Here is a 14743-nt window from a genome sequence, read left to right as displayed (position 1 = left end):
TAAAAACTTGAAAATTAACAATTATCAAACAAAAAACACCTATGGTTAACTAGAATTGATAAAATATAATTAAATTCACATTCAAAAAGAAATAAAAAGAAAGGATAAGTACGAAAAGTACCTTGAGGTTTTACCATTTGACAACTTGGAGTACGCATTTTTTTTTAGACAAAAAAATGGTATGTAGTTACAGATCGTGATAAAAAATATATCTCACCTTTAAAAAATCTTGATTTGTAGTGATTCAACCACCTCCATTTTGATCAACCATCATTATCAACTTGTATTTGATAACATGTGTTTGGAGTATAATAACTTCTAATTCCATTATTTGACCATTACAACATGATTTGAGAAGTCATTGATCTGATGAGATTGATTTAACAGTCAAATAATGATGTTTTGAGTTATTAAGCTCTAAATCTATATTATTAAATATGAAAAATATGATAATGACGGCTGATCGGAGTTAAGATGGCTAAATTCTTATAAATCTAGACTTCTTAATAGTGAGATACCTTTTTTATCACGATCTGTAACCACATACCTCTTTTTGTTTGAAAAAAACTACACACTCTAAGTTGTCAAATGATGAAACCACAAGGTATTTTTTTGTGCTTATCCCTAAAAAGAAATATAAACATAATTAATTGGATTGCCTCTCAACTAGCTCATAGTTATAGTCATTAACTTGAATTTACTCTATTTTTTCCTTTTTCAAAGTGGTTCTTTCAATTTCTTCCTCCATACCTTACTAATAACTTTTTGAAAGTCCTTAAAACTAGCTCTCGTTTTCTTTTTCTTTCTCTTAAGATTTATTGGCTTGTGGTCATAATCAAGAACATCAACTCTATAATAATTCTTCATAAAGGATGGATATTTGTAGCCTCATTGATATTAAATTGCATCACCTTATCACCAATTGATAGAGTTAATTTATTTATTTTCATATAAATAACGGCTCCAACAGTTGCCAAGAAAGGTCTTTCTAAAATAAGAGAGCTATCATTACTCCCATATGTATCTAACATTATAAAATTATTGGGCATCACGAACTTGCTTATTTTTATCAACACATTTTCAATCATGCCTTTTTGAATATATGATTGAATGATCTGCCAATTGTAAGAAAACCGAAGTTGGGATGAGGTCAAAAAGTGTTAATCTCTTAGAAACAAACAACGACATTAAACTTATACTAGCATCTAGTCATATAAAACCTTACTAAAGTAAGTATTATCAATAATAATAGGGATAGAAAAATATCCTTAGATCTTTAAGCTTTGATGGGAGCTTATTTTTTGAATTATAATAATACATTGTTCAAGAAGTCCAACAGTCTCTAGCTCTTTTAAGCTCCTCTTGGTTGATAAGATTTCTTTCAAAAACTTTATATATGTTGGCAATTAAACTAAAGCATCTGTAAAAGGCATAGTGATATAAAGTTACTTAAATATCTCTTCGAACTTTTCAAATTGTTTATCCTTTTTATGCTTTTGTAATTGTTGTGGAAAAGGTACTGGTGGTATAAAAGGATTGGCTGTTGGTACTGGATTTTTCTTACTTTCTTTAGGCATATCTCTCTCTTTTTCATTAAATGTTGGTTATTGATTCTCACCCATAGCTTGAGTATCATCTTTTCTTGGTGGAAAATCATTAATTACTCCAACATTAATTCTTGTCGCATTTATTAAAATGATCATCTTGTATTGCTCTCTTAATTAACCTCCACATTACTAGGCAAAGACAGTATCTAGGTTGTCTAGCACCCATCCTGCTTGTCAATTATCCTACTTGCATATCTAGATTCTTAATGAAAGCTTGTTGATTGCTAAATTGAGTTTTATTTCATCATGAAGTCTTGAGTGGTCTTAGCAAGATTAAGACCTATATCCTCTAAAGGTTGCTTGAAGTACAAAGCCTTATTGTTTATCTTAAAAGCCTAGTGGGGAAGTTGGTTTTGTATTATTGTTTTGGTCCCTCTAAGAGAAAATCAGATGGTTTTTCCATGCTAGATTATAAGTGTAAGAGTACAGGTTATATTATGGATTGACTGACCTTTGAAAGTTGCCCACATAATTAACTTGCTCTTAATTTCCAGCTCCTCCTAATTGACTCGGGCAATGGCAAACATCCTAATGAAGTCTACATATGTCATGGCAAGTGCCTCGCCCTCCTCCACCAACTTGTCATAAAAGTATCCTACTTGGGCCTGCTCGACCATCACAACCGTCATCTGCCTCACCCAGGTCAGTCCTTGGGGCAGTGGTAATGGAATGAGTCGACCAGATGGTCGCCCATATACCATATGCGAACCCGGGGGGCATTCACCAGAAATCGACGGTCCTCTAAAGTAAGAAGTGCCACTAAAGCCTCTTTGCGGTCCAACACTGCCCAGTCAGCAGGCCGACCCTAAGGAATATCTCCACCTGCAAAAAGAAATTAAAATAGGTATGATATCTAAACTTTATCAATATCAAAATCTTCACTAACACCTTTTGATTATAGGTTCGCACCTCAACCTATGGGACTGTGTTAAGCTATTAATGGTGAGTATCCAACTGATGTGAGGACCCGCTCTCAAGGTGCAAATCCCCTTGAGATTTTCATTATCAAATATATTACAATCTAACTCTATTTGAGTTTTTTTTCATAAAGCTAAGAACAAACTTAAATATTTTCTGGAGGCTCACACTCTAACCCAGGTATTTTTCCTAGGCTCACACTCTAACCGAATCTAAGATTTTCAATCTTAGTTATAAAAGCAATTAATCCCTTACTTAGGTGCTCAACCTAAACTTTTTAAGCTTTGACTACAAGAGTCCATCACTCAACTACCCCAAGATTCAAGCTCTATCTTGAATCTTCAAAACAAGATGAAATTAATAAAGAATTTGAGGTTCTTGAGAGATATTACAAATGAAGGCTCAAAGTAAATATTCTTGCTTACCCTAGAACTATTAAAAATTATATTTTTATAGTTCTAATAGAAATAGATATGTTAAAACCTCATTAAATGCAAATATAGCCGTTTCAACAACCTTTAAAAATCCAGCTTAACGGGTGGGAATCCTTATTCACGGTCATGAAGCTTCAGTACCAAATTCAGATTCAAAAGTCTAAAATTTGTCAAGGCCGCGAAGAAAAAAATTCATGGCTGGAAAAACAACTTTCACGGCTGGAAACTCTTATTCACGACTAGGAATGTCTTCTTTCACGGTTGGAAACTTTGGCTATGAAGGCTACTGGACTTGTAAGGAAGAAATTCTTCAAAGGCGTGAAAATTTGTTCCCGACTGCGAAGCTATCTTCATGGCCGTGAATGGTCACCTTCACAACTGGAAAAGTTGGCCATTAATTCTTTTTGAGAATTCTTCAAGGATTTGAGGTAGAGTGGTTTTTCACGAGCGTGAATCTTGACCTTCACGGCTGAAAAGGATGCCCGTGAATGCTTCTGTTCTTTTTGTCTTGATCTTTAAACTTTTCATGGCTGGAAAAGTGGAATTCACGACCATGAATAAAAGTCCACGGGCATGTACTCCTCGTGCTCTAAAAGAATGGAAGATTTCTATTCTTTTTCCCTTGCATATTAACACTTAATTGAAATTGTTAGCCAAATTTGATTGTTTGTGACCATTAAAATAGATTCTAATGACCTTCAAGGTTCAACAAGTTTTATTTTGATTACTAATCTTTTATTCATTTTAATAAAAATGACCAAGTCAAAAACAAATTATTACAATGAAATAGATTAAAGATTTATAATCAAAACAAAAATAAATACAAAGTTAGATAACTATTTATATTATTAAATTACTAAAAAAGAGAATTAATATTTATCGGTCTCTAAGTTGGTATAGATGTCCATCTCAGCATTCTGACACCTTTAAATACTAATATTAATAGAGGTGACCCCTAAATTAAAGTTATATTATTATAATAAAAATAAATTAAAATTAATCAAAATCAATTAAATAAAAAATTAAATGACTATTTATATTACTATTTTTGAATTAAGCGTATAACATCAACCTAATTAAATATTAAAAATTCAAAATATGAGTCCGTCAGCAATAGCAGAGCCAGAATTAAATTTAAAGGGACCAAAGTTTTATAATAAAATCAATTTTAAAGTACGTAAAAAAAAAAACATTAGTATGCTTATCTTTAAAATTTATCTCATCTAGGGAGGGCTATAGCCACCTCTGTTCCACCCTAGCTCTGCTAATGCCGGTCTGGATGTTGAATTAATATAAAACAAACAACTTTCTTCGAAGTATCAAATCTCCAAAACCACATCTATTAATGCGATGTTTTGGAATTTTTTTTAGTGTGCACCAAGGAAATTGCAACATAATTATTCTCCCCTTAGAGTTAAATAATTTACTTAGGCAACAAGTCAAATAGAATTTCAAGGATTAATTTAAGCTCAATTTTAATTTACCAATATATTCAATTAAAGACACATAATTTACCACCAGTTTCACCCTATTATAAATGATTTTTGCTTCTTCTTTTTTTCTACCCTTAGGGAGTTCACCAAATTAACAAGAAGCATCAAGGAGATTTTATGATCTTCAATTAGGCTGGATATAAATTTTTCTATTAGAATTCTTCATCCTTATCTATTTTTATATCTACCATCTTATAGTTTCATTTATTTACAATTTAAGATTTGCATTTTTTTTTTCAATTTAGCACCCTGTGAATATAACTGTTAACACATAACTATCAAATATTACAATGCTATTAATGATGTGGCATACGATAGCCATTGTCACGACCCGATCTGTGGGCCCGTGACCGGCACTAGGGAATGGGTAGGCGTAAGGCCATTGAATCCCATAGTAAGCCTAACATTCACTAACTTAATTAAATCTCATCTAATATTATTGATGTCACAATTTATCTTAACCATTAAATTCTACATATTTAATTCGGTCTGCCAGTAGAATTAGGCAAGACCCGAAACTACATAAAATTACAACTGATAAGTCTATTATTTCTACTGCGGAGAATCTAAGATTTTACAAGTCAAAATACCAAATCAATTACATCACCCGATGATGAAGGAGTCGGGTTGCTAGATAAGAGCCGCGGGAAGACTAACAATTACATATATGAAAAACAGTAAAATTGAGATTGTCAGTCTTGAGAGTGAGTTAAAATCATATATCCAAAAATAATTACAAACACTTCAATAACACATTTATTTAATTTGAAATAATATTAAGTCATGCAAAAATAAACGTGCCATGCCATGCTTAAATAAAAATAACTTTCACATACTACAGGACGGAGTACCTCAACAAAATCCTAATCTCAATACTAACATCTCGACTCTCTCATTCTAACAGAATTAGCGCCCAGAGAGCGAAGCTCGACCAGGGTCCTTAAATCCAGTTCAGCCACCTAATTATCACTAACACTCTTAGCCTTTCAGCTCTCTTACTCCAATAAGACTGGCACCCAGAGAGCGAAGCTTGACCATAGATCTTAAATCCAGTCTGGTCACTTAAGTTTCCAAATAAGCCGGTGCCAGAGAGCAATGCTTGACCAGGGACCTTTACTCATACACTCTTCTAAGTCTAGAGAGCAATGCTCGACCAGGGCAAGTCCTAACTTTACATTTTTAAATTTACCCTTTACCCTTTTGCTATCAGTCTCGGATTCATACCGGTGCACTCATCAAATAGCATGTTCTACAGCCGTCACATCCTGAGTCAACACGAAACAATAAATTCATAATGCAGAAAAATGAAAATTATATAAATAGCGATTAAAATAACTGATTAAAATATTAATTAAAGTAATCAGAATTATTTCGTAAAATCTCAACATAACACATGTAAACAGATATATGACTTTAACTCGCAGCTTTGACGACCTCCTAGCTCTGCTCCGATGCCTCGGGTGGAGCGAGCCGAACTGACAGATTATCTAATCACAGAAAATAACTTAATTAGTTGAAACATTTGATAATTAACCCTAGGTCTAGATTCTTATGACTGACTGTCTAAAAATCTCAACTCGGGTAAATTCTACCAAAAATTTGGCAGAACCTCCCCTAAAATATGGACATTTACCCCCCGTAAAATGGGTCCAGGACCTGCTAGAAAATACTTCAAAGATTCAACAATTTATTTTAACGAGAGTCGGGTCCCCAAGGCTTTATTATTTTTTCCGACTCCACCACACATCACAATTCACGACTAAAGGCAGACAGTCCGACAAACAATTATTTTAACTAACAATATTTCTAATGCTCAATACAATTCAATAAACACATAATTTACCAAAGAATTCTAAAATCAACGGGCTAGAGAAATTACCGAGACGCTTGATCGCTCGGTCGACTCGCCTCCAGCCGCCGGAGTCTGATCGACGATCCGAACGCACCAACAAACTCAAAACAATACGCTGATGATGATCCTCGCTTCCGATCCGACCCTCGATCATCCGGAGAGATTTAAAGGAGTCTGATCGCCACGAAACCGGTGCCATTGGAAAGCTTGAGCTGAGGATAGTCCTGATATACCCTCCAATCGGCCGGAGCTCGCCGAAAAAGCCAGAAAACACCGGCTGCCACCCACCCTTGGTGCCGCCGGACACGCCATGAACGGCGTCGGACAACCGCTGCTTCCTTTCTCTCTCTCTACGCCACCGATCTTTGCCATCGGTACTCTTCCGCCACCACTCTCTCCTCTTTCTTCTTCCCCCCGACGCCGATTCCCTCCTCTTCTTCCTTTCTTTTTTTTTTTTTTGTTTCTTTCCTTATCGGCAATTCGTCCCTAAACTTTTCTTCTTTACCATTTAGTCTCTCAAATTTTTTAATTACTAACAATTTCGTCCTGAAAAATTTCCAATTAACCCTTAGACTTTTCAATTAAGCCCCTAACTATTTAATTTGGGTCAAAATAGAATTATTGAAAATATATAATTACATATTTACCCTTGCTTTTAAATATAAAATTACCAAAAAACCCTTGCCAACATATTTAATTATGAAAATACCAAACATACAAATTTTCATTAAAACTCTATATTAATAAAATTTTAATTTTAATTCTTATTCCAAAATAAATTTTCAATTTAGTCTTAACACAATTAATTTAATTAATCAATTTACTAAATATCTTCCAATTAAAATTTAACACCATTAGCTAATTAAAATGCCATTTCCCCCAATAATTCTTTTATAAAATATCCTTTACAAATTCTTCCATAACTCTAAAATATAGAATTTAATTTATATATATTCATTTGAGGAAAAAATTTGAATAACCAAGAATATAATTTATTTCTTAAAGAATTTATTTAATTAATTTCTTAAAAATCAAACTAATTAGATATAAAAAATAATTCCTTTATTTATCTAGCATTAAAATTCTCATTTAAATCATTCCAATTTAAACCAAATATAAATAAAATAAAATTAATTTTAAATAAAAACTCATTTATTAATTATTATTAATATTATCACTATTAAAGGAAAATTCCGAGTATTACAGACATTGTTATTCATATTTTACCTTTAAACATGTGCTATTTTTTTGAAAACTATAGACCCTAAAATGCGAATAGGTAATGAAACCACAAGAATGGAATCTGATTTTAAACGGGCATCAGCATGACTTCCTCAAATATTTCTCTAGCACTAGTTTCAATGCCAACAACAAAATACACAAATATATATAGTGTGTGTGGCTAACAATAATGAAACTATTAAAATAATTGCAAATAAAATTTCTAGTAATGACCACCAACATTATTGTAATTAGCTGATTGCTCTGGTTTTTCCTATGTTTCAATTTGCTTTGCACTTGTTTTTTCGCTTTGTAGAGATTGTTTATTGCCCATGGTCTATTGATTTTAATTCTTTTTTTTTCTTTTCTTTCCTTTTGTTGTTACTAAAAAGATGCCAACAGCACATAAAATGTGCGAGAAGCCCAATTACAACAGAGAAAACAAATGGGCCGAGCCCATGCTGATATAGCCACTAGTCCCTATTCTTTTTGAATGTCACATACAAAAAAAGAAAATGGCCGGAATCCGCCGAAGGTAGTTGCCGATTCGCTGGTTAACTCTGTTTGATATGCATAAAACGACGATAAATCGCGTTTTGCATTATGCTGGATTTGATTTGGGAGAGGTGGCTAGTTAGTGTTTGAGGAAAGATGATATTGAGTATGCTGTTGAAGAGAAGAGTGTAGAATGTGGTGATTCTATATATTGGAAGTGAGTTGAGTAAAATGGGAGATAATGGTATGAATAAACTTCAGCTTTCACATGAATGTTTGTCTATGATTTATAATAAATTCTTGAATGAGGCTAGCTGTGGCAAGTATAGAGAAGAGATTGAAAGGGCATATAGAAGGAAAAGCAAGAGGGCATTTGAGCTTTTTGCAACAGATTGGTGGAATGGGAAATCAGAATTGAGCAAGAAGATTTTCTTGAAGCAAATATTGGAGAAAGATGTGGGATTAGATCTAATGCTCTCATCTTTTGTTAATGGTCGTGTGGTGGTTGAGAGAAGGAGAGCAAAGATAAATGCTGCAAAGCTGCGCATTGAAAGGATTATGCATCCTTGGAGTGCTGATTCAGGTGATTGTAGTGATATTGATATTCTACAAGATTTACATACTAACAAGAGGAAAAGAAAGATATCTGCAAAAGGAGTTGTTTGGAAAGATTTTGTCATAGAGACCCTCCTGCTTCATCAAGTGAAAGAAGAGGAAATTGAGAAGGGGCATTATAATACCTTGCTGGACTTACATGTGTTCAATTCTGGGACAGCATATGATGGGCTCTCAAATAGCAGGTAGAACGGTTAGATTTATATTTTGTCTTTTTTTTTTTTTTTCAGCTTCATGACTTGAAGAATATGTTGCAAAAATACCGAACAGGTATGATGGATATTGTATATATATATATTTTGAGTAGATAGATTTGTTTATTCTACAACAAGAATCTCAAGCTCCTTGGTGCTTTTATATAAATTCATAGTTAGAGAAGTTCAATTACAAAACTTTGACATGTATACTTTCATATTTTAGTTGTATTTGAAATATGACACCTTTTTTCATTTAATTATTTGGCACTTTGTTCTCCCCTTCTTAACTTGAGGTGGTCTATCTCTCTCTGTTATATTAGTTGAGCGTCTTGCTCCAAATGCTTGGTTTACATTATTCCTTTCCTCCACATTGCCTATCCTATTTGATTTGTACTGCCATCAACAATCTTTTGCTGTGTGTCTGCTTTCCTATATCCACTTGCCTTTCTTCCTTCTCCATATAAGGCTAGGTAAGTGAATTAACTGGAGAATTAAAAAACAAAATTAAATGAAGAATCAAAATCATCATCTCGCAAATTAACTGAAGAATCAAAATTTGCTTTTTTGAGATAGGTAATGAAACCGCATTTTATGTGTTGTTGGCATTTTCCTAGTAACAACAAAAGGAAAGAAAAAAAAGAGAATAAAATTAATAGACCATGTCGCATCTGGCAATAAACAATCTCTATTGAAACATCAGAAAAACCAAAGCCATCAGGGCTAAGGATGGCAGTCGACGAGTTTTTAGCGGTAGCCGATCCGACACGACCGAACTCTATTGGGACGTATTTGGGTAGTGATAAACGAATTTAAGACGGATTTTAGATTTAAATTTAATATCTGTTTTGGATTCGAGTTGAGTTTGATCGTGCGAATACCCGCTACCTGAACCCGTTTATGTAGACGGATACAGAAACAAGATACCCGAATCCACTACCCGCTTATTTAAATAAGTATTTTTTAAGGTACCAACGGATACCTTATTAAACCCGTAATAATTTTTTTGTATTTTAGACTTTTTATATAAAACAAAGTCATTCTACCATTAAGTAATTTAATATTTTGTCATAGAAGAGACATATACATATGTACACATTATATACATTATACATATACACAAATATACATTATACATATATATATATATATATATATATATATGTATTATTAAATCATGTTAAGAAATTATTATAATGCTCAACTTAACATATTAGCGTTATTAACTTATGATTATGTAGTGTTAATATGACATTAATTATTTTTATTAAATAATTTTGACTTACTTTATGTCTTTTAACTAATTAATGTGGTATAAAAAATTTATACCATATTATTATGTAATATAATTTAAATTTTAACCTTAAATTTTTAATTTTAATTAATAGATCTCACTTTTATTATTAAGATCCTATATTATAAGTATATGTATTGTGTTATTATGTTAAGAAATATAAGATAAATTTTTAATATTTAAATATATAATATAGTTTTTTAATAATATTAAAATTCAATATTTATATAAAAATAAAAATATCATATATGAATCTAATAAATTTCCTATTAATAAATTAAAAAATATATTATATATAAATTAAAAATTAAATTAAAAATAATATTATATAGTTTCAAAGTAATTTACATAATTTTAAATAAAATTATATAATCTTAATAATACTAAATAAAAAATTTAAATAAAATTATATAATTTAAAATAATAGTACATAATTTTAATATATTAAAATAAATAATTTAAATAAAACTACATAATTATAAATAAAACTACATAGTTTTTATACTAAACTTAAGAAAATCTAAGACAAAAGAAATCTAAGACAAAATAAACACTAATTCTATTATCTTTTTCTCATCTCAAGCTCGCATCAACTGAATCCTAATTCTCTTAAAAGTCTCCACCATCCAACCTCTTCTTCTTCACGCCACCGCTGCTGCCGTCCACGCCACAGCTGCTGCGATTCACTCCGCTGCTGCCGTCCACGCCGCTGCTGCTGGCGTCGCCCTTGCTGCCGTCGTTCTCAGCCGCTGCTCCGTCTCAGGTAAGTTAAGTTAGGAAGGCAACAACTTTGTCAAAATAGATGTAAATAACTTTGTCTTCGGTAGTTAAATAAATCTTTTGATTTGGGTTTAGTTTTTCTTGTATGGATATAAACACATCTAGAGAAAAGCATCAAACACATTAATCAATATCCATGTAAAATCACTATTCATTTTTCTTTATTTCAGTCTAATCTCTCGACATCTTCGAAACACCATTTTCCCACAAAAAAGAAAAAAAGAACTCATATACTGTTTGCCAAAGGTTCTTGAGTTAATGATTTTGACTGTGGCTATCATTTTGGATGCTGATAATGATTCATTGAAGGGTATGATTCTTTCGTGTAAAAATAATGATTTTGACTTCGAATTTATAGTTTTCCCCTTTTCTTTCAACTTCTTTTTTAAACCAAATGTCTTAAAGAATGAGTAGCTAGGAACTGTAGCTTGTGGCTGCAGGTGAAATTCCCAAAGTTTGAACTATCTCAGAAAATTAGATTCCATGAAATTTGAATTAGCTGTTTAAAATTCCAATTCAAAACGTACCTCTCTCTCTCATCACTTAAATTTAGAATCATTTAAATTTCTATATGCAGTTCCCATTTTTTCTTTAAAGAAATTTTGAAGAACAAGAAAACATATATATTAGAACCTTATGAAAATGACTTGCATATTGGTCTCAAAGATTAACATACAGTTGTCCAAAATTTACAATTTATAAGCAATTGATTCCAATCAAAGCAATGGGTGTCAGATATATTATGTCTAGATTATGTTAGACTTCTAATCAGCTGAACCAATAATACAGGTTTAGTTTTAGATTTTCATTTGTAATTTTTATTTGAATTAACTGTTGCTTTTCAGTTAACAATTCATCTAGTATAAATATTTTTTATATTTATTATATGCACAATACATTATAACTGCTTATTTGATTTTTCTTTTATTATTTCAAATTTTTTAGCAGTGATAATATAAAATAATATTTAACTGCAGAAGCAAGTTGTTTATGCCAATTGAAGAAGATGTTGAATTATGATGTCTATTTCCATGAAGTTTTTATTAAGTGTTATTTAAATATTTCTTATAATAATAGTTATAAATAGATCTATTATTTAGTATTTAATATGCTAATGGTGTTTTTTTTTTTTTCAAATGTGGTAGATAAGCACTTTGAATATGGAGTTGAAGATCTATAAAGTATAATAAATATTGTAATTTGTATTTAGTTTTTATTATTTACAACGTTGTTTTAAATTTTATTGAATTTATGCTTGGTTTGTATTAATATATCAAACATTTAATGTTGAATACTTAGACTTGATTAGTTTATATTTTGTTATTTTTTGTTTACTTTTATTAATTTAAATTATTGTAAACGATTTCGGTAAACGGGTACCCATTTAATTACCCGTATGTTCTTATAAACGGGTTTTAACGTGTAGGATACCCGCTACTCAGTTAAATACCCATAAAACTTATTTACTAGTCATTTAATCTAAACGGGTTTAATCGGATTCGGATAGTTTGCGGATAATCCTATTAGGATTTGAGATGGGTTCGGGTCATAAGAGCCACTTCTTAAATGGATTTGGGATGAGTTCGGGTAAGTATGGTTTAAACGGGTTCGGGTTCGGGTTCGGATAGCATTAAATGGGCAAGTACCCTATCCGTTGCCATTCCTGAGGGCTCTCTTTCTTTCTTTCTTTTTGTATCTTTGAATGGCTGTCTCTGTCTAAGGTATCTTTCTTTAGTTTGATTTTATTTGATTTTATTTTTTTTATTTAAATCTGAAAGTATGTGTATCTTCAATGTGTTTAATTAATTGCATAATAGCTTTAGATTATGCTCAGAATCCAAGTGTAGAAATAGCATTCATGTTCAAATGTTTAGGTGTCTGCTGTCTAGGGTTTCTCCTTCGCCTGTGCTAATGCTTGTCTGTGCAAATGAAAAACCAAAATTGGGCTTTGATTTATTTGTTAACATTTAACTTGTGGAAATTGTTATGAAATACATGACAGAATTTTGGATATTTTGCTACCCTAGTAACTACAAATTCCTTTTAAAGAATTATTTTTTATCATCTTCACTATGATGTAGAGCCTTGGATCTTCGAATGTTCTGTATGCCTTCACTTCCTCAAAGCTAGGCAGGAAGAAGTTGAAGCAATACACAGACAAGTAGATTGACTATTTATAGAAAATTGATTTCCAGCACAATAGAATCTCTGAATTACTTTTGTCAGAAGATATGGGTGTTTGTGTGAGCAGGTTCACATATACTTATGTCTCTCAGAAGCAGATTATGTTTTAAAGTTCTTTAAGTTTCTATGAATCTAATTATGAAAGAAAAAAATGTAGTATTCAGTCCCTTATTATTTATATTACTCAACTTTGAAAAGGAAGAGAGCGCGTTATAGAGATTAGAATTAAATGTTAGGATTTCTGTTAGCTCGTTGATGTTAGTATACTTTTGTATTTGTCCCTGCATGCGGAAGGCCAAATACTAATAAATTATATTTGTTTATTCTTTATTGGCAGTGCAATGACTTAAGTTCGTTCTAACAATGGCGACAATGGACAACTCAGTTTCAGCACCTGTGCCAGAAGCTGACACTAATAATTCTGATTTAGAACCTGCCTCAAAGCCTCAAGTCATATACCGCTGTAAAAAGTGTCGAAGAATTGTAGCATCAGTGGAGAACATTGTTTTACATGAGCGTGGAAAGGGAGAAGAATGCTTTAAATGGAAAAGGAGAAGTGGTGATCCCCAAGACAAGGAACCAGCTGAATGCTCCTCCATCTTTGTAGAACCCATGAAGTGGATGCAAACAGGTAGTATGAACAGTTACTACCATATGTTGCTTTGCAGAATTATCTCTTACTTTATAGGATGTAATACTGGAATCTGAATTGCTCAGTGCACGAAGGTTTTGTGGGAGAAGGTTCTGTAGGAGAGAAGCTTCAGTGCCTGGGCTGCAAAGCACGGTTAGGTTCCTTCAATTGGGCAGGCATGCAATGCAACTGTGGAACATGGGTCAATCCTGCATTTCAATTGCACAAAAGTAGATTAGACAAATGTTTTATATGAGTAGAGGGTATGTATTTGTTGCAAGAGAAATGAGAAGTCATAGTGTCTATGAAATGGGAAATTGCACTTGCACATAGGTAACAGAAGTTTAGCATCATTTGGATGCACTAGAAAAGCATGATATAAGTTTTTAATGTTGTTTTGCTCTTTTTTTTTTTCTCTAAACCTTGTGCACCGATTCTAGTCTGTCATTTTCTCTATAATTTTATTAAATAGTTAAAAACTCATATTTATTAGATTTTCTTTATATTAGTAACATATATATATAACAAACTAATAAATTGAACACTTAATGGTATGCTGTCAAAGGAAAAAACTTATTTTATATATTTATGCAATTTCAAATTATAATAAAAAGTACACATATTAACTTTGTAGAAATTGAGGTGGGGTGGGAAGGGGTTAATTTTCATGGTAATAGTTTTTGCTAGTAAGCTTAATAGAAAAGGAATGAGGAGCAGTGGCTGGAGTAAAAGAAAGAGTTATTTAATTATTAGTAGGGTAGCCATTAAAGCTGTAATGCCATGTAAAGTCTAGGTCTTAAAAATGACTGAATCAGTTGTATTACTATAAGTGCTTCCAAAAAGAAGTAATACAATGAAAAGATGGTACTATTTGTAATTGCAATATGCATCAAGCGACCGAAAAAAGGGAAAAGACAAAAATATATTTTGAGGTTAAGCGTTTTTATACTTAAGAGGACTGTTTTTTCGTGATAAAAAAGTATATTGTGATTTAGTTTTTTTTACATTTTTACTACTTTATAAAT

General features: G+C 31.8%; 1 protein-coding gene across 1 annotated transcript; it reads left to right on the top strand.

Annotated features, from left to right (window-relative positions):
• The first annotated feature begins 10666 nt into the window (after nt 1–10666).
• Nucleotides 10667–14210, top strand: LOC8261753 (probable inactive dual specificity protein phosphatase-like At4g18593). The gene is made up of 3 exons (XM_002533360.4): nt 10667–10886; nt 13425–13718; nt 13805–14210. Exons 2-3 carry the CDS (start codon nt 13451–13453, stop codon nt 13972–13974), a joined length of 438 nt encoding a protein of 145 aa, XP_002533406.1. The 5' UTR covers nt 10667–10886; nt 13425–13450; the 3' UTR covers nt 13975–14210.
• The last annotated feature ends 533 nt before the right edge of the window (nt 14211–14743 follow it).

Source organism: Ricinus communis, chromosome 7 (genome assembly GCF_019578655.1).
Source record: "Ricinus communis isolate WT05 ecotype wild-type chromosome 7, ASM1957865v1, whole genome shotgun sequence".
Taxonomy (NCBI): domain Eukaryota; kingdom Viridiplantae; phylum Streptophyta; class Magnoliopsida; order Malpighiales; family Euphorbiaceae; genus Ricinus; species Ricinus communis.
Note: the sequence above shows the minus strand (reverse complement) of the source record. Positions and strands in the feature narration are given on the sequence as shown.

Bases quoted from the DNA above. Each gene is read 5' to 3' on its own strand.
- LOC8261753 (XM_002533360.4), top strand. From the start codon at position 13,451: ATGGCGACAATGGACAACTCAGTTTCAGCACCTGTGCCAGAAGCTGAC. The intron at 13,719-13,804 runs GTAGTATGAACA...TGAATTGCTCAG, and splicing joins CATGAAGTGGATGCAAACAG to TGCACGAAGGTTTTGTGGGA.